The following is a 25,379-nucleotide window of genomic DNA, read 5'->3' on the forward strand; positions in this document are numbered from 1 at the left end:
ATGATCCCATTCGCTCTCTGTGCCATAATTTCGACGGAATTATCGGTGAGAGTATTATAAATAAATCAATAATGACATTGCAGTCTTTAGCAATAAATGAAGCATAATGATAGTCCGTCGGTGAAAAGCTTTACCGCTCTTGAAATTACTATTCCCCTTTAAAAACAAATCTTTTACCTAATACCTATTAAGTACAGTTATTCATTGCACTTTATCACCACAAGGAGGCGTCATAATCCACATTATACTGGCTAATGGAAGGCCCGACTCAGGGTGGCACTGCCGCACTGAGAATCGGAATCTCACTGAATATTTAATATCAATTAAGAAATCCATGCATTCCGAACTGTTACATTTAAAAAAAATGTTTTAATGATTGAATATGTGAGGTGAATGTTTTCGTAACCATATTTATTAACCATATTTTCTGCGTCTTTACAATATCATCGCAAAAGGACCAAGGATTTATTTACCATTAACTGAAAGATCTAAATTAGAACTATGCAACAAATGAATTATATCCGTCGACCACAAAAAAGGGAAACAATTATTTGCATTAGACCAGAAGCAGGAAAGATCTGAACGAATGACTACGATATGTATTGTTCAGTGCACTGCTGGACCTTGGTTAATTTAGACATGGCAAGTTTGAAGCAATTTCATTTTTATTAGAGTGAAACAGTGACTGAACGGGTGTTATTTATCACTTATGCAACATTTACAACACCAGGTGTTCTTGGACAGGATCATACAAAAGTATAGTTTCCTTTGCTGTGGAATAAAAAGGTTAAGGAAATGAAAGCAGACAGAATGAGCTAATCATTATAAAAGACTACTGTGACTACAGTGAATTCATTTGTCTAAACACTTTAACCCGACAGGCTGTCAAACAAAGGTCAATACCCATTCACTTCAGTCAGAAAGCACTGCAGTTAATTGCTGTTTTATTAGAATCCAGACTGTCTGGTTTCTATGAGTAATACATATCGCAGAATGCGTCGAAAAATATGAGTAATTCAATCAGCCATCGATTTATAAATTATATTGTCTGTGCAGCAATAGTTTCTTTCAATTCGTGAAATGTGGTAGAAACATATAATATTTAACCTTTGCCCTTTTCAATTACATTCACTGTCAAAGAAGCCCTGTAATGCCACAGAACCACAAAAAGGGGTACGTGTTTTTATTGTTTTATTGATTAAGTAAAATAGTAAAAGTAATTTGTTTACATATTAAATGGACCTTTAAGATGATAGATGTGCTTGGAGGGGTGACCTCAGGTATTTGACCATGTCTTCAGCGAGCGGTAATCTATACGTCACATCCTCGGGCCCGTGAGCAAGCAGGTGAGTCCGACCGGAGCGCTGGATTCCGGGAGCCACAGCGCGGCTCGCTTGCCCTTTGTGAGCGACGATGAACAGCAGAGTGTCCTCAAAGCACAGAGTGTCCTCCTTCAGAGCACAAAACGACCAAAATGTTTAACTTTTTGTAAATCAAAAACATAAGTTTCACTTTTAGCAGCATCTCTAAAATCAAGTGTACGCGAATGAACTTAAAAATCCGCAAAATTGTTTCTTTGGTGTCTGTTTTTACACTGTTATTGGACATTAAGGACCAACACAATGTTCATATACAGTATGTGTCTACTGCACAGATATCCATGGGTGTTTTTTAGGCAAAAGTAAGTGTGTCTTACACCTCTGGAGATAAAAGTTCGTACCATCAACTTTAAATTCATAGCGACCTGGATTCGTGCTGAATTTCACCCACCCTGACATGTGCTCAAGTTTCTACAGCCAGGACTCGGTTAGATGTTCTATACATGTTCTGTACATTCGGTTTCAAGCAGAATAGCTCGTTTTGATGATTTTTCAATGCGACATAAACGTTAGAATGAAATATGCTTGGACGAAATCGTAATTTCTTCCCACCTGCTGATTGCAATTTACATATTGGGTAATATTTCCCAAGACTACATACAGAAAAGAACTCAAAAAGTAGGCAAAACACTAAATTTACCAAAATCCAGACTTGCACACAGCATCGCACCTATAGCTTCATCATTAGGTGCAACAGCTGGACATCTTTTGTAACATAAATATATTAGTTTCTGACAAATTGTGGGCAGGTTTTCAGTATTTACTCTTTTAAATCGTCCTGAATCAAAATTTGTTTATGCTGCACTATGGATAGTAGTGCAAAAAAAAACTGCTGATAGATATATACGAGGAAATTTTAATATACAGTATATATAAGACTGGAGAGCAGAAGTGATTTGACGCTCAAGAACATGGAATTGTTTGCTGAATTATTATTTTTTTACTTACAGAGTATTTGAGGCACCCTTCTCTTAGCTCCTGTAGTCCCGTAGTAATATCCCGACCACTTAGACACTGCAGCATGGGCACACACTTCCTTCCCAGCAAAGAAAGCCATTCTTCCTACAATGCGATAATATTGGGAATTAACCCCAAACCAAATATTGTCAGTATTAGATCCCATTCAGATAATACTTTTCACCTCAAGCTCTGTATGGCAATACATAATACATACAAATCTAAAAATCATTAAAATGGTCACAGACTAGCTAGTTTTGTAACGAACAGTTCTTTCCGGACCCTATGCGGACGACACAGTCCGACGGAGTGGGGAAACACTAGGGAAACGTCATGCAGGAAAACGGGGCTGAAGACAGGGGGGCGTGTCCAAGGTGCGCTGGTGCACGGGGGAGGTGTGGCCGAGGCGAACAATCCAAGAGTAATCCTTAGGGAAAATCCAAAACACACGAGTAAGTCCAAAACCAGGAGATCCATCAGAACAAGAATTAAAAACCACGAAGGCCGGGTGGGAACCGGCGGACGGGGAACAGGAACGGGAACCGAGGTTAAAACCTTAACGGGACCAGCCGCTTCCTGGTCCCGGACTCGCACGATACGGAAATCAGATGCAGAGCCCGGAAGAGGGTCAGCGCCTGGCTTATAAGGTGGGCAGGGAATAGGGCGCAGGTGCATGGAATGAAGTCTTTAGTGAAAGGGCTGGAGCACCCTTAAGGAGGGGGGACTATAGTCGTGACAATTTTGACTGTAGCTTAAAGATGTATGGATCCATCCAGCCATTTCTTGATAGAAGCCAGGGTATTAGCTGCAGCAGCACATCTGAATAGCTTGTTCCAGACTCCCACAACCCTTTTTTGTTAAGAAGTGCTTCCCGTTCTCAGTTTTAAATTCACATTCATGTAGTTTCCACTTGTGTTCTTAGGATTAAGCTTTCCTCTTGATTTTGTAGTGCACTGGGACTTCAGACATCTTATGTTTTTGTGCTTGAAATGCGCAGCAATTTGGAAAGCTTACCTTAAATCTGTCTAGGCCTTCTAGTCCCATTAAAATAACAGAGAAATAATCAAACTAATATTAAGCAACATACAACAATTCCAAAAGGAGCTGAAACAGGACAAGAGGGAATTCTGATTCACTAATACCACATCTGGCCAAAATCCAAGGAATGACAGGTCAGACGAATAGACTCTCTGAGTGACAGGCAATGTATGACTTGAGGGACATAAGAAAGACTTCCATCACCTTCCCTGACCAGAACCAGCTCCAGATCTCAATCCAGTTGAGAACTAGTAAAATCAATTGAAGTTCAAGTCCTTACATCATCATCTGAAGGTCATTCTTCTATAAAGGTGGGATGGGCTGCACATATTTCAAAACCTTGTAGGACATATGCATGTGCTTTTACAGCTGTCCCTGAAGCTCACAGGAGCTTAACACATCAGTAGTTAAGCCTTCCAGATATTTTAACTTTCCTGTAATAGGAAATGCCCAATGTCCTGAAAACTGATTCCCCCGTAATGGAATGATGGTCAGATTGCACGTTCCATAATGATGTTTGAAAGACAAATCTCATTTGTAAATAGAAAGATAAGAGAATAGTGGGGAAAGTATTTTGTCTTTTGAGTAATTGGTGTATTAATTCGTTCCAAAAATAATATCCTACTGTTTTCCCACTGTGATTTGCCAGTTTTAACACCTTAGGTTCACCGAAGGTTCTTCTCTATTTCTTTTAATTACCTGAGTTTTCAGATTTAAGTTTGTTTTGTCTTCTGCGTGTACTGCAGCAGCCAACTCTCAGTGGGATAATAGGACTGTCTGTATGAAGGTGCTTATAAGAGAGCAATGTGGCTCAGTGAAGTGCTCTCATTACTTTGATTAAAGTTATGAATCATGGCATTGCACAGCCTTGTGTGTCTTACTTACCTTTCTCATTTTTACTGGAACAGATTCTAGTTCCCACTCCAGCTCGGCTTCAACTAACCACAGACTCTCAAAGATTTTCTGATGGAAAATGGACATAGTGAGTTGGAAACAGGAAATACCAGAGCCAGTGCGCACCTGTTTATGCCTTTTGTGGTTGCCATGTCTGTGGTGGACTTTAGCAAGGCTGAATGAATTGCTTTTAAATCATACTATAAAAATATTATTACAATATTCTATGCTATTCCATACTACTATTGTAACATGAAATCACAGTAGTCTATAGTATTGCACACTACTACTGTTGTACAATAATATAACGATTTTTAAAAAGACAAACGTTTAATTTAAACACAAAGTTACAGGTACTGTACATCGTAGGCTATTCTGAATACTAAAGTATTTGTTGTTTCCGAAAGGAAAATAAACAGAATAAACATTCTGTGCACTGCCTTCTGCTGTTCTGTGCCTGCAAGCCATCCCAGCACATTTGTTGATACCGAACAAAATGTAAGCAAACGTTTTCAAATATTTTGTATGTATTTATTATTTACCATTTAAATGTATATGTCAAACAGTATATGAAATACAATATTTAACTATACGCAAATTAAAGCTGAAGGTTATAAAACAACATGAAATGCTTCTGGTAAAAAAGTACACATCTGTTGGCAGAATTAGGAGAAACCTGCCAGTCTTGGGTTTTGGCCCTGTGGCTCACAGTTTCAAGGATAGATGCTTAATTACCTCAAAGGGATAATCCTGTTCTCCCATCTTGTCTTTGGCTTTCCTGAAGAAAGGAAGCGTTGTCACCGGTGCAGGACGGTGAATCAGGAGAGCTGCACCAGACTCGTTCAGTAAACTGAAGACTTTTTTGAACATCTGCGATGGGCTCTGTTCTCAATTGAGAAAGATTTGATATCACTTAAACTTCCCGTGCCAGAAGGTAAGAAAATACATTTGTACATGGAGACAAAAAAAGACATGGAAATTGGTGGCCCCAGTGTCCTCAGATGTTTAGTTGAATGCCACAATATAATCACCAGTTTGCAAATCATCTCCCAGTATCAACTTTGTGTAATTTTAACGAGTCACTTTAAACAAACTAACACAAGCCAGTAACGAACGAATACTCTTGTTGTGGTATCCAGACATACAGTACATTAGTTAAAACAGGAGTTGTGGTGTACAGAATTGTCCTAGATTTGCTACTTAAAAGACATTGGCAAATAAAAACAGAAGTTTCTAAATTTAAATGATTAGAAGAATGTTTAGAACAATGTCATTCTATAAAGTTTTATATACTGTAAATTAGAGCAACATCTAAAGCTTTTTGCCAATTGGAAGTTCCATAGAAAAATCAATAGCAGCAGGATCAATCTGGGAGGTGTAAACTAGGTGGTAGAATATGCAGAATCTCCTAGTGTTCACATGGGTTTTTCCCTAGTGCCCTGGGCTTCCTCCCGTCGTCCAAAAAAAAACTGGCTAAGTTAATGTCCAACATCCTCAGTATGTGATAATGGCTAACTTTTCCTTGTTTGTGTGCATGTGCCCTAAACACACTGGATTTAACTGGCAGCCCAGCCTTGATATAGTCCTGCCTTCTGCCCTGTGTCTACTGCTGACACAATTGGCTGTCGATGATGATATTGGACACAATCTTAAGAAATATGAGACTGAAAGAAGCTGCAGAATATAGCATTATTCAATACCATTCAGAAAACCCGATTAAGTGAAACTGAAGTGGATGTGGTAGGTGCTAAGTAATGAATAATGAGCTTTTTTATTATTGCTGTTGCTTTAAATACATACCTCTAAATACGGTAAGGCATTGACAAGCAAAGCCTTGTCAAAACTGCCTTTCTTTAGGTGTTGTAACCCTTCGATGTCACTGTTAATTTCTTTGGGATCAACAGTCTCTCCGCACAACACTGGATGTAAAAGTACCAAAGTCTTCTCCAGGGCTGGAATCAGGTGTTCCCCATCTTCTCCCATGTAGAGCAATTTATGATGCGGATCCAAATCCAAATATTTCCATATCAGCTTGACTAAGCTCTCTTGATAGTGACTTCCAAACACATGACAGTAAGCAGTGTGCCCTTCACTCCTTACTGAAGTTGACTGAAAGCCACTGCACATTAAACATTCACTCATCTTTTGTCTTAATGTACTGTTTTTTTGTTATAACGTTTTAAGAAGGCATTTGAGTATGATCTGACAATGAAGGAAAAAAAGAAACGTAAACACTATCCGTATAACCTGCTGCCCTGGAATCAGCTTTGTGAACATGGTTCCCAAGCAACAAGGTTTCTACACACAAATTCACCACAGGTACAAGTCTCCTCTAGGCGTCACTCAAGTCACATCGTATCTGAAATTATACAGTAGTTCTTTTTAAAGCCACTCTTTCTTCAGGATTAGACTAATACTGCTGTGCTTTGCTAGAAAACTGTTGGCTCAATATTGTGGCACATAAAGAGTGCAGGGGAGGAGGATGAGTAGGACAATAGACAGGAGAAGACAAAGATATAACTACTTGTTAAAAACAAGCTGATATACTTGCACCCTTACCCACTGGACTTTCACCCTGGTCTGGTTCCCATTATCCTGTGTGTAATTTTAATACTGACCTTTGCTGCTAGCTAGGCAAGCAGCTACTGTACATCTCCCCTCAATTATTAACTGTTGGCAGATGGGTTGAAGTTTTCATTATGTACAGTAGAATGTCATACTTAATATAAAGCATGAGCTGTGTGGGCCTACATATGAATTTGATGAAAATGCATCCCCTTTTAAATTGTATTGAATGCCATCAGTGCCTAGACCACCCACATCCGGCATATGTTTTGTCTCAAATAAAAATAATCCTTAAGGAAAAATCTGTCAGTGTTCGTACTGTGGGTTTCTTACTCACTTACTGTACTTCCTTTGTCTGTCCTCTTTTTCACTGTCCATTATGCAATAGCCTTAAGTAATAGTCTGATAAAAGTTTCCAGAAAAAACTTCTCACTAATGACTGGGAGAAAATTTCCAGGACAAATACATTAGTGTGTCTCCTGAACTTATTAGTGTAGTGTTTCACTATGAAACACCAGTGGGGTAGGTCTCCAGTTCTTACCATTCTCTCATTGTGGTCTTAAACACTACAAAAAACTTGAACATACAGTAGAGTGTAATGAAGTAAAAAATAAAGCCTATTAGGAAAACATTCAACCAATAAGGAAAGAGCTAATAGAAAAAAAATAGAATAAACTAGTTATTGAAGTTAACTTGAGCTTTGTGAGCATCAGATGATCACAAGGCTCCAGATTCACTGAATGGGATTTTAACACTGCCCTTAAATTGAGAGATTTAAAGGTATTAATGTGCGAATTCAGCATTAATCCTTAATTACTATGCATTATGGGCACCGCTAGACTGAAAATGTGTGACACAGGTTCTCTAGTACCAGGAATGGGGATTCCTGTTTGAAAGCAATATAGTAGGAATTAGCTAATGAAAGCAAGGGAAAAAAAAACATCCCAATGTGCAACATTTAAAAGATGAGGTTCAATTTAATGCAAACATCTACTGTAAAAATGGCCTTTTCCTGTAGCAACATATTTAAAGTCTCAATTTAAGTACGCTGTGATATGTACAACCACAAACGGTATCACTACTGTACGATTCTAGACAAGTGGTCAAATGATTGGACTGCTCCAGGTAGTGAGAGAAAAACTTTTCCAGAGACTTTACCTCTGAAATTCGGGCATTAGGCATCTCAAACAGGACATTGCTAGAGGCCTTATCAAAAAGTTCATCTCCAGTCTGGAACTGAATGCACATGGGCAAAGGAAGTAAAAACTTTTAGAACCACTAAATGAGATGAATCTATTAACTTAGAGTAGTAGTACATTTTCACAGGACTCTTTTTGGAGTATTATTTAACAGCTGGTGCACTCTGCTACAACTTTGCATTGTCAACAAACGTGGGCTTCTGATGAGAGTACTGATGATGTACTGAAAAATTAAGGAAACAACAGTATGTGGAAATTAATTTTGGAGGCACATCTTCATCCAAAGAGTTGTAGGAGTATGGAACAACCTTTCTTATTAAGGAATCTACATTCCCTTGACATGGGTACTGTATACTGTAAAAGGATGCTTTTTTTCAATTGAAAAACATTCTTCCTGTTGCAGTCAAATACTAAATAATGTGATGAGACACATTTAAGAGATAGTGTACTTAATATTCTGATTTTTGGTGTTAACTGAGAACTATTACATCTCCTCCTCACTTGTGAGGAATGAACCATGGAGACAGGAGAAAGGAGGAAGATGGGATGGAGGGAGCAGTGTGAAAAAAGATGTGTACATAGAGGGCTCAGCAGTCAAAATATTTATACATAAGAGAGCAGAAGTGCAAGATTACAATTTGACTTTTTCTCCAGTCCTTTGTTACAGAAGAGTTCTTCCTTTAACATCTCTGATGGAGCATAAACTCACCATATAAAAGTTATTAATCTCATTAATTAATGCTCATTAATCACAAAAAGGTTTTTATATTTTCTTTTGGGGGGGACCTTCAAGTCTCTATCATTTCTATCTGATAAGTAAAAGTAAAAATATTTACTTATTGACATAGTTACAATTACTTAATATAATTATGTATACTATTACTTACCATAGTAACTACTATTGTTACTTATTGACATCTTAAATATCTCACCCTGAAACTACATACACAATTACTAGTTTTCTACAGATGTGATATGTAATGGAGGTAAAGTTTCTGATACTGAAGTAAAATGAGAGTATTAGACTGCTGTAAGTTTGTGTTCACATGCGATAGTACTTCAAATACAATAAAAGACATAGCGATCACTGACCTCTGTAAACAAAGTTTTACTGATACAGTTCATCAGATACCGAAATGTGAAGCTACCGTCTTACACAAGGAAAAACATAGACATATGTTTCATGGCCAGTAGATGGATTACAATAAATAGTTTGAACTACAACATCTGTACACAGAAACATTTGCCCCATAGCCATAGAAATGTACAATATCAGTGCAACATATATATATATATTTTATTATTCAGAAATTTATGACAGACATAACACTTTTGAAAATAAAAGTTTTTTTGTTTTATGTTTTTTCTAAATAAACACAAGCAACTACTGGATTTGTAATCTCTGTATTATATACAGGTTCCTAAACAAGAAACTCCAAAAGGCACAATTGTCTATACAACATGTACAAAAAAACAAAAAAAAATGGCTGGAGCCGACAAGAAAAATAAAAAGAAACAAGGTAAAGATTGGTCATTATTTATGATTGCACGTATAATATGAAATGTCAGAAAATGTGCTTTGAGGAAAGAGGTGTTTGCAGAATTGCAAACCTTTTAAGTGTTTTCAGTTTTACAAAGTGACAAGCATTACAAAAAATAAAATGAAGAACTCTCGTGAACCCATCAGGTCGCTATTACAAGTCTGTCCTCGTCATCGCTAGAGACGTCATTGTACTCCACTGTGATCTGACGTCTTGGGGCCCCTGGGCGTCCTTGAGGCCTTGCTTCACAGGAACCTCCTGGAGAAGCCTCTTGCTTTGAGACTTCTTCCTCACTGCCCTTTACAAAGTGCTCAATGGCAGAGCCTCTGGCGCTCTGAACCGGTGCTGTTTCTGGGCCAGCCTTGGGTCGTGACGCCACTTCTTCGTCACACTCTGCGCTCTCTGCAGTGCTTCTGGAGCCCGACGGCAGATCTGGCCTGTTTGAGGGTGTGATTTCTAAATCCCTTAGCTGAATACTCGTGGATGTTTGTGGGGTTAATGCCCGACCGGCAGTGTTGATGTCGACATCCCCAGGGGGGATTATGGATCCTTGGGTAAGCGTAGCATCACAGGGTTTAGAATTGACATTGGAAGTGTCTTCCCCACCTTGGCTTTCAGCTGCAATCGGACTGACCGATGGAATGAGAGTGGGCAATGCTATGTTCAGGATCTGCAGCCCAGGGATGTGTGCTTGTGGGCTCGGGCAGTTCTGGCTTGGTGGGTTGGCGGCCAGCACTTGCAAGCCTAATGCGTTCAGAGTGAGGCTCTGAGGATGCACCTGGGGGGCGATGTTGGAGTTTGCCAGGCCCACGATGTTGAGCGTCTCTAGGCCCAGAGCCGGAAGGGGCTGAAGAGTCTGAGTGCTGAGGGTTTGCAGTCCTGTAACACTGACCTGTCCGATGGGAATGCAAGGCAGCACGTTGTTCACTTGTTCGGTCATAGCCAAGGGGTTGCCAGCGCACGACACTCCTTCAGGGGATTTCTCTCCATGGGGGCTGGCTGTGCGGTGAATGACGCTCACAGCAGGGATGGTGAGCTGCACTGGCCCAGCCTGGATCGGCACAAAGGTGGAGTAGGCCGCCAGCCCAGCGGGCACCAGCTGGATGCCCCCCACAGGGATCATGCTGTAGGGGGTTCTGGTGGGCTGCTGGGAGTGCAGGGGCAGATGGCTGAACAAGTGTGTTGGTGTTGCTGCAGGATCTATCTGACTCTGAGGGAGGAACTGGGGCTGCAGTGGCGGCGCCGTGTAGACAGACGCAGGCACTAAATTGGTCTGAGTGCTGCGATCAACCGGCAGCCCAGCTTCACTCTGCTGACAGGACTGGCCCCCTGGCAAGTGAACCTGAAAAGAATTATCACAACACAGAGAAAGACATTAGGTTCAACTAGAACAATGCTAAGGGAGGGATTCCTAATAAAAGCAAAAATACCAAATTGCAAAAATGTATGCATAGACTCAAGCTATTCTCTGCACATGAAGAAAAAAAAAGAACAAAACATGTACTTGAAAGCACAGCTTTACTGAAATTCTATTTAAAATGACCTATTTAACAATTATGGAAACTGTAACAACAACCAATCTACAGTGTTGAAGTTTACCTTCTCCTAAAATTCCTTAAATCATTTAAGTATTCAATTAAAGCTGGAAGGCATAGTCTCTTGTTGATGTAAAAGATAAAAACAAATGAATAAGGTTCAGTATGGAACTTTTTCCCACAGTGGGAATCATTGTCCTTCTAACAAACAGGTCTGCAATGGGAAACCTTTTCATAACAGTCATGAAGTGTAGTCCAGTGAAAATGTTTCAGTTGCTTTTTTTTTAATGGGGGGTTCCTTGAAGGTTAATGTTAATTCAATGGAAAGGGCTGAGCATCCTTTCGGAATACGGTTTTTCCCACAAAAGCAGATGGAGGACAGCTTCAGACTAGACTGGAACATGCCATGATGAAGGATGCCAAACAAAGCAAAAGCTGCAGATGGAGGAAGAGAAGCTAATGGCTTCTGGTACTTCGGCCAGGCAGACTACGCACTGGTGCAAGAGGAGAACACATGGTGTGATGTGCCAGAGCACCTGGCTTTAGCACAATCCAAATATTTAACATACAAAATATTATTAACTGCAAGTACATAGCATATGTTCTTAATGTGGTTAATTCTTAAACTTTCAGTTTCATTTTATGATTCTACTTATAAATATTTCTTTTTCTATAATTGGAGCTCAAATTCATGAATCCTCCCATTATATGATTTTGTTTAGCTTGGTCAAAGAATTACTCATTAAAATTAGGTTAAATTAATTAAGATAAAGAAAATACTAAAAATCACTTACTGCTTTTTTACTACATCTTTCACAATAACTACATGTTTCGCCAGTGCTTCCCTTTCAGGAACTTGACCTATTCCACAAATCAATGCTTTACCATAATCTCAAACTAAAACAAAAGGCAGTGTATAAAATGTTTTTAGAGCTATTGTAGCCTTTCAACATGCTATTTAATTTGTTCCACTCTTATAAGGCATAAAAATAAACTTCCAAATACTTTTTTGCTTCAACAATGAGTTCAGTTCTGTTAAACTTGTATTTCTAGTGTTTGACGTTTTTTTTATAATATGCATATAAAGAAGATGCAAAAACCTTTTGTAAGATGTGTCCTTACATTCGATTTTTTTGTTTTTTCTGGAAACCTAAAGAGCCACATACTGTATAAGTAACAACACAACTACCCCTGCGCAGCCTCATTTTTGCTTGAGCTTGTATTAATCGCAAATATAAGGGACTTAATTAAAGTTGAAACTGGCGGATTGCCTGATTTTTTACCTCGGTGTTCATTTCTTTTAAGTGCCAGCAATCTCAAAAGACCCGCATTTGTCACTATGTCAGTTCATGAGTCAAAAACACAACAGAAACAAAACAGCAACCTTTGACGGCTCCGAGACCTTGTTTGAGGCCGAGGGACTGAGAGGATCGTCCTGCTCCGGGTAATCGATTGACATCTGTCGGCAGGGGGACTTGGGGCTCAGCATCGCCACTGTGTCTGGCTCTGTCTCTGTGCCAGGGCTCCTGTGTGGGGCGCTGGCCTGTACTTCTTTAGTGGACAGAGGGAAGGCATCTCCTGAGATACTCATTTGTGCCAGCAAGGCGCTTGGGAGGGTCTCCAGAAGAGCGGTGTCCAGCTTGGCCAGGCTCCTCGTCACCCTCTGCTGCTCATCCGCACTGGCGCTGCTTGGAAACTCGCTGTGGCTACTGCCTGCTGGGTGATGCTGAGGGCTGGCAGTGACTGATGGGGTGGCAGACAGCACCGACTCTGCTTGGCTGTCTTCCTCATCCTCTTCCTCATTGTCATTATCGTCATCGTCCGCGCCATCCGAGTCCTCCACGTCTGAGCCTGGGCGTTCGTATCCCAGTCTCCCTTTATCTCCTGCGGGGTACAGTGACAACAGGATCATATCGTGATGTTTTAAATAAGTAATTGGAGTTATATAGCGCTTTTCATCCCAAAAGATCCCAAAGCATTGTGCTTGCTGGAGGAGACCCATTTTATCCACCACTTAAGCATAGCACCGTCTGGGTGACACACAGCCATCTTTCTGTATCAACACGCCACTGCACAGCAGATCAGGTGGAGAAGTGAGAATGTGCTAAAAAACACAAGCTGAATTAAAGGGGAGCTCTGAGGAATCCAGACGGTAGAAGAACAATATGGAATTGACCCAGGACACTGGGATTAACAGCCCTACACTTTTGAACAGTGCTATGTTATCTTTAATTACTAAATAGTCAGACCTCGGGCTAATGTCTTATCTGAAGGACAGCACCTACGACAGCACAGTGTCCCTGGAGAAAGCCTACCTCCTACTGGTCCACCAACACCAGTGAAAGATCCTGACCAGGCCCAGCCTTGCTGAGCTTCTGAGATCTGACCAAATCGGGTTATGAGGTGGTAACACAACTAGTAGCCCCTATTTAGTGAGAGTTCATGTGAACTTTTATATTTACACATACACACAGGTATGTGTGCGTTTCTGTATATATATATTTTACCGGTCTAGTGAAATACATCGTCAAACACATCTGGCTATAAAAAACCACCACAGTGTGTCCCTAAAACACAGAACATATAGTCAGTACATGGTTTAGCTCTCTCTAGTGTTCACTGTTTCAATATTAAATTATCAGAAATCCTTACTCTCAACAACAGTCTCAATGTGCTTTGTAATAATAGGCAGACCATTTACATTTCTAAGTGCTAATATAAAATTCTTCAATTCACCCAAAGCCGATCCTCTGAAATGATAAAGATAAAAATGTATTGCTTTATGCACTCACTGTCATTTTCCCTAAATATTACTGTTTATAAGCATGAATTAAAATATTTTCATAAGTCTTAAATCCCAGAGCTTCGACACAAACAATCCTTAACATCAGTAATATCACTGCTGTCCTAGACTACATACAGTTTTTTGTAATTCATCTGAAATGCTGCTTGGATATTTTGACTGAACTTCTAAAGTAATGCCCTTTTTTGTCATATTGACCAACTCAACTGGACGCAACAGAACCTGTTTTTATTACAGATTTGTGCCAACAGTGTGTGATCACATGTGGGAATGATCATCCATTAGTAAAAGTTCTTATCCAGTCACAGTGTTTTAAACTCCAGTCAGACAGAAATACTGTATGTCTGCAGATGAATCTTAATTCACCTACAGTAGGTGGCTTGTTCACAACATATACCTTCTCATATCAGAATTGGTGTGCATCTCTTTGATCCTGTGTTACACATGCACTACAACAGATGGAAGTTAACGAAAAGCATTAATAAGATTTTTTCAGATTTAGAATACATCATTTAGATTTAAATTTAAATATACACAAATATCTTACACTGAAGAAAAGAAGCATGTTACCAGGGATATTAAGGCTGCTAATATACATCAACACATCAACTGTGAGTTTGCCAGGCCAGTAAAAAAAGCACTGTCAATGCATCACATAGGTGACATAATTGTTTTGCCAGGGAACCAGAAAACAATGAATGAAATATCTAATGCCCTTAAAGTAATAAGTAATGACTAGCGGTACATTTCTCACAGCATGAACAGTACAGTTGACCACAGGCAGGAGGAAACAAGCTGTACAAAGTGCTAATAATGAGATATAAGGCATTTGTCAAAGCACTCAGTGCATAGCAGTTTATGTCTGGCAATCTTACTACCTGAGAAAAAAAATCTTTAGTTATTAAGTTTTCACCAGGGCATCACATGGCTGTAAGCTGTACTACAATCCACACAGAACACAATTCCAATAGCTCATTTATTACTTTCTCCTAACAGTTCCACATTCCTTCCCGTGTCCTTAATACTGTAAAGACACTCTTCCCCCTCATGGGTTGAAAAGAGTGATCTGCATACAATACTGCACTTACATGGCCATGGCACACAACATGTTTTCTGCAGACATTATTCTGAAACACTGGGTTCATGCCAATCAGTTTTAGGATTCACCAAATAAATGAAGGGCTACATCAATCTACAGGGGCTAGTCATCTTAAATATAAAATATTTCATATTCTAACAATGCAATTCCAATGTGCTTCTATGTTAGTGATCCATTCAGGATCACTCATTTCATTCATTCCTTAAGGACACATTTCCACAGAAATTCCATAACTGCTGCAGAAAATAATTCCTGATTTACAGGCAGAGAGTACTCTCAACCAACAGAGAGAAGACACGATATATACTAGTTTATTACCCAAATTTTCAAACACTTTCTAGAAAGACCAAAATAGGAACCTATTAATGTTCAAAACTGTTTTGCTAAGTCCCCAACTCCTCCTCCTCAACAAAAGACTCTCAAAATGTCTAGCATCTCAACGACTTTTAATGGCAGTCTGTCAATCTTCCAAGGTTGGATGAACTACTTTACTCCTGGTAGCATTCCTTTGCAAAATGTCTCTTAAAGAAAGAAACTAGTTATTAGATAACAAATGATTAGTTGCAGTGTGCTAATGCAAAAAATGTGCAAGTGGTCAAAAGAATATCTAATAAACTTGCTTAATTAGAACTGCTTTCTATTTTTCTGAAAAGATGACATCACCATGCCCACACCTACACCGAGTTTTGGAAGAAAAGCTGCAGTCAAATCTGTACAGAAAAAAAAAATATTGATGGTAACTGTTGTTCCCAGTTCAGAGAAACGTAAGGAGCAGGAAACTGAGACGTTTTAATAATTTAAAATAGGTAGAACAGTTGTTCCACAGCTTTAATGAACCACATAATAATAGGAAGACATCTGCAACAAATGTAATAAATGTTATATTGCCTCCTAGATCCTGTTTTATTGCTAAAGGGTTTTTTGTGTCTTAATGTAATGCTTGCTGGAATAGGTTCAGTGCGTGTAGTGCAATATTAGTATTCAATCCTGATCTTCATTTTTCTGCAATAAATCTGACGATTTCAATAGCTTTTTTAAGGGGATGATTCACGTATCTAATCAAAGCCGGCAGTGGGAAAGGGCCCACACGGAGATGCTATCATTAGCACGTTTTGTGTGCCAAGGCGGCACTGGCTGAGTTCAGTCGTAATTGCAGATGCTTCGGAAGCTCACTCTCCAGCTAACTCACAGGAAGCAGAACAGAAGACGACCATCCTAACCCCCCCCCGAACATACACACACAGCAGCACCTGCCCCCCCTTCGCTATTTTTTTTTACAGTGCTGGAGGAATTCTCAAAGGCGATTTGTCATCCTCTCCTGTATGAAAGCAGCGTGGGTGTAATGAGGCCCGTTTTCATCCCTGTCACTCGCCCACAACACTGGCGCATGGCTCTAGGTAACTAATTAGAAGGCAAGCTGATGTAGGGGCTGGAAATGCACAGCAAATAAAGGATCCATCACCCACATTCCCACAGATTTAGCAAGATACTGCTGTCAGCCTGAAAAACAAATACTCCAGTGCGTTTGCAACCAAAGAAAACACAAGCTTCTGTACTTTCTAATATTAGAAGCTGTAATTTCCTATTTAAAATTATGTGCATACCACCCACATGTGATTGGAGTCATAAAGAAACAACATTTAGCACAATATAAGCATCCACTACCATTCATCTTGCATTCCAAAAGTATTATAGAGGAAACACCAAGTTGTTCCAACTTTATTATTATTTTCAATTTCACTTTCAAGCTTGAGACACAAGAACAGAAAAAATATATTGTATGGAAATTATTCAAGGTTGCAAATCCAGAGTTAGGTATCTGCTGCAAACAATAACCAGGTTCCCAATTTAATTTTGGTTAAAATATTTTTTAAAAAATGAGTATGGGTTCATCTTGAAACAGCAGAGGGATAATTATGATTTTGATAGCATGACAACTGTTTGTTAATGTTCAATTTAAGTACAATTCTCCGAAAAATCATTACAAATAGATGAAAAAATCCTTATTTGATTGTGCAACATTACTAATAATAAATCGGAACCACTTTGAAGATAAAGAGGTAAAAGAAATGAAATAGAGTAAAATATTCTTTTATTCCTGGTACTCTTGGCTTAGTTCACTCCTCTTCAGTAAAGACAGACCCAATCTTGGTTCACAGAGGTTAAAGAGTCGCCTTGTTTTTGAAATAGAGCTTTGGTCTCGCAAATGAACAATGATGACTCACACTCCCTGAGGTATTTTATTGCGAATCCTTGTTGATCTACTTGGCAGGGGCTACAAATCTGGCAGAAAAGCATCCATCATCTTTATGGAGTGAAGAGGAATAAAAAATACAGTGCACACTCTTCATCAAACATCAACTAACGTCCGCACTTACACCTCTCATTCCGAGTCATAAAACAGAAGGCACATATTTAAAAGCGTATAGTAAAGTATAAATTATAACTTACATTTTTATGCAGTATAAATATATTTCTAAAAGGCCACACATAAAGGAAATCCCAGTGATCAAACTTTACAGGCATTATAACATGCTACAGGGAAGACTAACTTCTGTGCAAGTGATAATGACTCATACGAAACTTTCTGAGATTTTGACACAATTAACTTTGTACGGAACTGTTAAAGTTTTGTATGGCACTGCACAAGCCAACCGAGTTAATGTATCTGAAGTCATTTCAATGTGACGTGTGAAAAAAAAAATCATCCTCAGAGGTACAGAAATATCTCACAAAAAGTACAACAGCAGATCAACAGAGGGAACTTGAACCCACAGCCAACCAGTTATGAACCCAGAGACTTGTTCAATACACTACGGCACACCTGAACATTTTACAAACTGCTGTCATGCAATGAACTCTTGCCTCCATGAAAAAACACAGAAAAAAGATAGAACTGACTAAATATGTTCCAGCATTTCACTGGTAACTTTCATGATCTGTCCATGCAATGTTTATTTTAAGTGCTTAAAATAACTTCTTATAAAAGTAAAAACTACAAAATATTTTTTCAAACATTCAACCCGGTGGTGTTCAGGAAAATTTATTTATACAGAAATGTGATATCTGGTTCATTACTCTCTTACATCTTGATTTAGAAACTCGAGATCCCATCCTCTTTTTTCCTTTTAGCCTCAGTCCACCATACTCAACCAATCCAGCAGACCCAGAAGCTGAGTTTTTTTTAATATAAGGCAATAACTGTTTGTTCATGAACTTTAAAATGAGGCAGAGATACATTATTATTACAAATTATCTTTCTTGACTTGAATGAAGCAAAGGTGATGTAAATGTCTGATTTCATGTGTGAAGCTGGCACCGAGGGAACAGAGATCAAATCACATGACAGTCACATGTACAGTATGTCCACTATCCTTTTTTTAACATTTTGCTTGTTTATTCATTTTTATACCTGCCCACTATGGAACCTGTAATTATTTCTGTAGCTCTTGGCTACAGCTCATAGAAATGCCACCTGTCCTGCACAGGGAGAATCAGGAAGGGGAGACACACGAGCTCCCACCCACTGAGTTTTTGACATGCCGCCAGACTGGAGAATTCACTCCGACTGGAGGAGCAGCACATCCTTCACGGACACTGCTGCCAGCCTGCGGGCACAGGGGAATCTGCAGAAATCACTAATTGGACAAAAGCTGAGAAAGCCCTGCATGAGTAATCTTAAAGTGCTCCTCGGAGATAGATATCCAGCTCCATGGGCTTCTCCTGCTAAAAACTGGCTGGTGATACAATATTTTGAATTCTGATCACCAGGAGAACATAACCCTTATCAATGAATCTGACCAGAAATTACGGGCAATCAGGAATGCAGACAAAGCTTACCTGACTCTTCTGCGTCTTGATCGTCTATGAGACCCACAGAAACACCCATTTCCATGCATTTCTTGCTATGGGCTTTGGACTTCATGTGCTTGGTCAGGTTACCTGTGAAGGCAGAAGAAGGTAACAGTTAAATGACACCGCCATGAAAGAGATTTGGGAAATATGAAATGTACAGAATACATTAACAACCCATGCTGTCAAGGCAGAGACACATGGGATCTTTTCAAAACTCTTCACGCTGTGACAGAATCATCTGAGTAGTAAAAGAATGAGCTCTATTGGGCTGATAGTCTTGTCCTTGTTCTTAACATTTCTTATTGCCCACAGGTGAGTGAAAGTAGAGAATCGAAAAATGCTAGTGTTGTGATTAATGACCTTAAAAGTGGATGTAAATAAAGCTCACTTTAAACATGTATAAAAGCTTTAGAAAAAAATCAAAAGAATCATTCAATTAGTGAAAAAATACTTTGTAATACTATATTTCAAAGCAGATCTCTTCCTGTTGTTTTACAAAATATTTACACCTATATTTATCAGCAGCACTGAACAGTGCTAAATATACGCTCCAGCTTATGGTATTGCTTTGTTAGTGTGCTTGGTACTTTTTTACTACTTGAACTGAAAGTTGTAAAGAAAGAGTGGATTAGGATGTGCGATGAATTATCCACCTTGAAGTGTATTGAAATAACCTTTCAGGAGCAACTATAGCACAAAGGCATCAGAAGAAACGTGAAACAGACTGTGAAAGGAACATACTGGCTGAATTGAGATAAATACTAACAAGCTTTAGAGGAATATTTTCCTTAGAATACCATGCAGGTGCTCTGAACGCTTCACAGGCTTGCAGTCTTCATACAAGGGGCTGTAACTGCAAACACCATCATATAAACTGGTTAGCTCTCTTGTGTACTACTGTGTACTGCTGCACAACTGTTGTAATCCTCCCCCCCTTGATCCGGAGTGGAAAACTCAGCTCTACAAAGTAAGCACCATGCTATGGAAACACCAGAGGAATTACTCTGCACATTTTATTGCAAATGCATGAACCACAATCAACAATATATAATACAGATGAAGGGAACTCAGTAAAAAACCCAGAAAAACAATATATCAATGACTTGCTCAGTAATTACATGACAAAGTAGCAGCCAAGAATCAAAATGGCTAACTATATGAAAAGCCCATCAGGCTAGGAGAAGACAGGATGCAAAATACTTTTATAAGCAAACAAACTATTTGAATTTCTGTAGTCTTATGAAACAAGAATTAATGAACTGATAAAAGAAAATTCCAAAACTCACAAGTGCACATACTGTAGATGGGTTTGTGTTTCATTTTATAACATGCAGAGAGATGTCTGTTTTCACAGCACATTATTGTATTTGGATTTTGTGCAGACAAAATAAGAGAAATAAAATGTATTATACTCCATCTAGTCCTAGAATTACTTTCTAGTACATTTAAATAGATGGCCAGAGGAACAGTGTGGTATTCCTAATGCTGAAATTAATAATGCAGTAAGAAAAGTTCGTCTGTATTGTGTCTACCTATTTTCCTATCCTACCATATCCCAAATATGTTCTGTAGGTCTTCTTCAAGAAGACCACATCCAGAATTGTGGCTGAGCTTATCAGGATGCTCACCATAAAACTGCACCTTTTTGTCCAGAGAGGGACATGATTTGCCAGCAAGCAGTGCCTTTCACAGAAAACAGCAGCTTCAGTCGATCTGTAAGGCACAGCCAGTGCCATGCTGAACTATAGGAGCAATATCTTGTGGACTGAACCTTTTTCTGGGCTTCTGCCATTCTTGCAGTATCCCATTAGAAACAATTGGACACATCACTCCAAAGCCAGGTGTTCTACATTCCACCGTCAATTTTTCTGGGACAGCTGTAGCCATATCTGTGAATTCACATGGGGTGATCATTGACTTAGGATTGCCTGACCAGCCATAAAATCCTTGGACATACAGTTCTTAAAATCAGTGGACACACCTGCAGGCACAACTGTGCAGTTAATGATTTCCTGGATAATGGCATTTACACCATGTGAATTGGAAATTGGATTTGTGTTTACCAAGTACTTTACTGTACTATATGTATTGTTAGGTCCATTCTGACATACTTTTAGGTTCTGCACTGGTCTGTCTTACTTTCTTTTTCCACCAAATATTCCCCACATTGGACTCTGAGAACTATAACTATAACTCTGCTATAGTGTCACTTTTAAGACACCCTTAATACACCTTAACTGCCTTGAATAAATTAGCACCAAACTGTTCTAAACTTTGATAAATGTCCACACTGAGAGGCACTGGCTGTATTAGGCTACAGATTTACATCAATATACCTGTGGACTTCCACACACATCCTCTGGATAAACACTGTCCTGTGCTACAATCCAATACTGCCAAAAGAACAATTTAATCTAAACTTTACACAAACTGTAACGCCTTACAGATATGTTAGATAAGATCCTGAAAAGTATGTCCATATCCAGCAGTGGCTTGAGCTGCACACATCATTCCACTAAATGCTGACAGATGTTCTTGCAGCTGTGGGACTTCACAGCCAACAACAGTTAACATAGCTCTGCATGATACAGGGACCATTAATGGATAGTGATTCAGAAGCTGTATGTTGCCTGAAATACAGCTGATGATTTTTTAATCTGTCAACGGCAGATAAAACCTTTGTGGTTTGACATATTAGCCTGGTCTGCTGCTGCCTTCCATGGTGCACCAGAGGTACAGTATGTGCATCAAAAATCTTATCACTTACAGCAGCCTTCTTTCTCATTAGCATAGCACACTATGGAAAAGGTGTGATTTGATGCTGCATTACAGTCCTCAGGACTCCTGAGACATAGCAATGCTTTCAGTTGAATATAGGACATATAGTTCTGTATAGTATTCAGTGCAGCATATATTGTATATGTGTGCCAAACCACAGAACATATTAACATTTCTTATAACTGTTATGTCTTAGTAGCACAGCAGGTTATTTTGTAACTAAGAAAGTTTTGAAGGCATGTAGGCAGTATTGATTTGCTGTTCCATTTCCCAGAGTATGTGGGCAGTGAGGTGATCCTTCATTGAGTCACACTGACCTTTTAAGAAATTGAGAAGCATAGGTTTATATTTTCATTCCTCTAGAAAACCATTTCAAATAATATGATTTAAGAAAAGGACTATGTGGCTCATTTTTTTTGATTATGTTACAGTCCTTAAACAAATATTCCACTTGTTAATATGCCTTGCTTTCCTTTTTCAGAAACCCCTATTTGGTGTGGTGGTGGTGTGGTGTTTTTACCAGGCTTGTAGGGGCTTAAACTGAATTTCCACTTTTGCACTATAAATATCATGAAAGTCAATAAGGTAATATTTTAAGCACATCTTTTATATTACTTTGATATTTTTAACCTCTTTAACAATTTATAGACATTTATATAACAAGGAGCATTAAAAGAAAAGTGAACAAGCACCAAAATGTAACTGTACTCAAACTCAAATAAAAATTAAGTTAAAATCTTCTAAGTCTAATTTGCATTAGTGGAAATAAAACATGACTGTAAAGTACATTATTATACTTTTTACTTTAGTACTTTGTATTATACTCATTACATTAAGTACACTTTTATTTCTGTACAATTTCTATGATGATATGTAGAGTACATCTATTATATACCTACAGTAACTGTAACTTAACCTTATCAAGCAAGAATCAAAATGTCCTATATCACTGTGGCAAAGGGGTACGTTTTATACAGATTAGGTAAATGTCCCTATGTCCCTAGACAGTGCAAGTGAGGAGGACATATTCACAGTGAATGAGAGAATCCTGAGGCCAGGGCTAAGAGGTGTAAAAAGACTTTGATAAAGAATTCTTGCTGTGCTCTAAAATATGCAAAACACTGTTTTATATCACATTTTTAGAATGACACATAGCAGACTGATAAAGTTATACTTAAAAAAGGTGAATACGACACAAAATTAGTTCAATAAGAACTAATGATTTTATATATTATTAGCTTTAAACCCAGCTCTAATTATTTAATAAGTTCTCGTTCTTTTATTTGGCAAAAAATACTCCTTAGTTTCTGCTGATTATTGCTAAATAATTTATTACTTGTATGGTTATGTAGAATGAAGAATACTATTAATAATGTTTATAAAGTTATAGAAAGTTAAAGTTCTGCTGTATAAAAAATGCCACTATGGAAGGAAGATCAGTTCTTTTTAAATGATTTATATTTAATTGAATATTTTTCTACCTTCCTTCCATATAAACCCTATTAATACAGAAAACATACCCTATACAGTATATATCTAGTGTTTAGCATATATTTTTATTTAAAAAGATTTTGGAAAAGTGTGCATACACATGAGATTCTTGTTAATTTTTTTCCATGCTTTCAGTGCCTCACCTTTAGTTTTGAAGGAAAAGTTACAGTAGGTGCAGTGGTAGGGGCGGACATCTGTGTGGGTTCGAATGTGCTTCCTCAACATGCTGGGCTTCTTACATCGGATCCCACACTCTTCACAGATGTACTTCCCTCTGCCCCTGCCCCGCACGTACACATAATCCTCATTTGACTTGTACCTGGGAATGAAACGTCAAGAGCAGAGTCAGATTTCCATTAAAGACTGGATGACCCATGAATGAATCAGTTACATTACAGCCCTAAACGTCAACTCAAAATGGTCAAATATCTTATTTTTTAAATATTTTGAATTTTTCATATACTGTACTTTAAGGTGCATAATGTGTGTATCTCTCTCACCAGACCTCGAATGTAAAAAAAAACACTTGACGCAGAAATGTCTTTACCAAGAAAGATACTTAATATTTGCTCAGAAGTGTCTGAAATTATTGGGACCTATAATGTTTAGTGCTCCACTTTCCTTTCAGGCCTTGTATTGATTACATAGACTGTTTTGTCTTTAGTATAAATTGTATTGAATCTGTGGCTGCTCAGACGGCAAGGGCATCTAGCTCCTGACTGGAAGGTCCTGGGTTCAATCCCAGGTAGGGGCAATTGATGTAGCTTGCTCTAAATCCTTCAGAGGGCTCCCAGGTCCACTCAGCCTACTTTCCAAATGAGTACCAGGGGTTAATCCTTCTGGGGGTAATAGGCCGGTCAGAGCGTGATGCTGACCATATCACCTCCACCTCCAGTGTCGGATGGTTGAGAAAAATGGGGGCCCTTGCCCCCCTTTCCCCCATGGGCATTTATGGCCTGAAAAGGGGAGCTAACCTAGAGTACCTACCTACATAAGCTGTATTATTGGCACTGAAATCCTCAGATTAGAAGAAATGATACAAAATATTTCATAAAGAAAAATCTTTCTTTTTTAACAAACAGTTTTTCTACACCATGAAAGCAAGACAAAACATTAAAATTTATTTCAGAATGTGGAAAACAAATCTGTATATATATACTGATGGTAAAAAGAAACACATCATTTTCTGGAATGAGAATACTATAGAAGGTTTCAGCAGACTGGCAGGACAGATGACCGTCCAAGATCTGGTCGCCCTTGAGTGACCACACCAGAGCAGCACCGAAACATCAGACTGGTCCATCTGAGAGACCATTTCAGATCTGCCACATGTACTGCTGCTGAAACTGCAGGCAGACACAATGCCCACATCAGTGACAGGACAGTGAGGCTCCGTGCTGCTGGCCTGAGAGCAAGGTGACCTGCCAGAGGCCCTCTGCTCACACCTCCTAGACATCGCACCCGACTGGCTTGGGCAAGACAGAGGCTGTGATGGACTCGTCAGCAGAGGCATCAGGTCCTCTTCACGGACGAGTCACTCTTCAGGCTGTTCCATGCAGACGGGAGGGCCAGAGTGTGGAGGAGGTGTTGTGTTTTTTTCCATCAGTATATATAGAAAACATATACAAATTGATTTGACTAGATTTTAAACATTTTTAAGGTTTAATATGCACTGTTTACATGTTATACCCACATAAAGCATGATATTTACTGTTGACTGATTAAACATTTTTGGTTTAATAAAGTAATGCCAATCCTACTTTTAATGTTGACAATACATGCTATGATAAAAGGCTTATGGCATGAAGTCGATTATAAATTTACCACAAGATTTCTGTTTTTTTCTCACATTTTGGCTTTTATTTGTAGTAGTACGTACCCTCCATCAAAGATTTTGACTCGTCTTGGCTCACTTTTAGTTGAAGACTCCTTGTCTGACTCGCTGGTCTGTTGGTTTTCTGCTTTGCCTATATTGTTATTTTCCTTTGGCAAAGACGTCTGAGGGGCTAAAACCTATTTAGGTTAAAAAAGTTAAGAATCGTAGAAAGTCTTAGAAAGGTATTTATTATCCAAACTTCTATGCATTTTTCATTTTCTGTACTGAACTGACAGAGTTGTGGTAATGTTTATAATAAAAAACGTGTTCCTCTAACAATATTTAAAATGGTTAAAAATGAATAAAACTGAATGAGGCATATATGTTAGCAGTCATAAATTACAGACTAAAATAAAGTACACACATCAG

General features: G+C 38.7%; 2 protein-coding genes across 3 annotated transcripts in view; both read right to left on the reverse strand.

Moving 5' to 3' along the window:
• Positions 1–851: 851 nt before the first annotated feature.
• Positions 852–6,556, reverse strand: LOC148651216 (uncharacterized). 2 transcript variants are annotated; one of them, XM_088601254.1, is made up of 5 exons: positions 6,069–6,556; positions 5,004–5,150; positions 4,260–4,337; positions 2,328–2,441; positions 852–1,451 (listed from the first exon to the last, which is right to left on the reverse strand). In XM_088601254.1, the coding sequence occupies exons 1-5, from the start codon at positions 6,408–6,410 to the stop codon at positions 1,245–1,247; spliced, it is 888 nt and encodes a 295-aa protein (XP_088457380.1). In that variant the 5' UTR covers positions 6,411–6,556; the 3' UTR covers positions 852–1,244. The 2 variants fall into 2 exon arrangements, with proteins under 2 accessions (XP_088457380.1, XP_088457381.1); XM_088601255.1 differs by having other exon boundaries at positions 5,004–5,155; positions 6,069–6,201.
• A 2,564-nt stretch (positions 6,557–9,120) lies between these two features.
• The window catches only part of hivep1 (HIVEP zinc finger 1), an 81,665-nt gene continuing 65,406 nt past the window's right edge, over positions 9,121–25,379 (reverse strand). The window contains exons 6-10 of the mRNA XM_088602303.1: positions 25,014–25,147; positions 23,278–23,453; positions 18,851–18,952; positions 12,493–12,992; positions 9,121–10,915 (exon numbers count right to left, since the gene is read on the reverse strand). Coding sequence (XP_088458429.1) covers positions 9,716–10,915; positions 12,493–12,992; positions 18,851–18,952; positions 23,278–23,453; positions 25,014–25,147 — 2,112 coding nt within the window. The 3' untranslated portion in view covers positions 9,121–9,715. The remainder of the gene's footprint in view (positions 10,916–12,492; positions 12,993–18,850; positions 18,953–23,277; positions 23,454–25,013; positions 25,148–25,379) is intronic.

The sequence above is a fragment of the Lepisosteus platostomus genome, chromosome 12 (assembly GCF_059453375.1).
Source record: "Lepisosteus platostomus isolate fLepPlt1 chromosome 12, fLepPlt1.hap1, whole genome shotgun sequence".
NCBI classification, from domain to species: domain Eukaryota; kingdom Metazoa; phylum Chordata; class Actinopteri; order Semionotiformes; family Lepisosteidae; genus Lepisosteus; species Lepisosteus platostomus.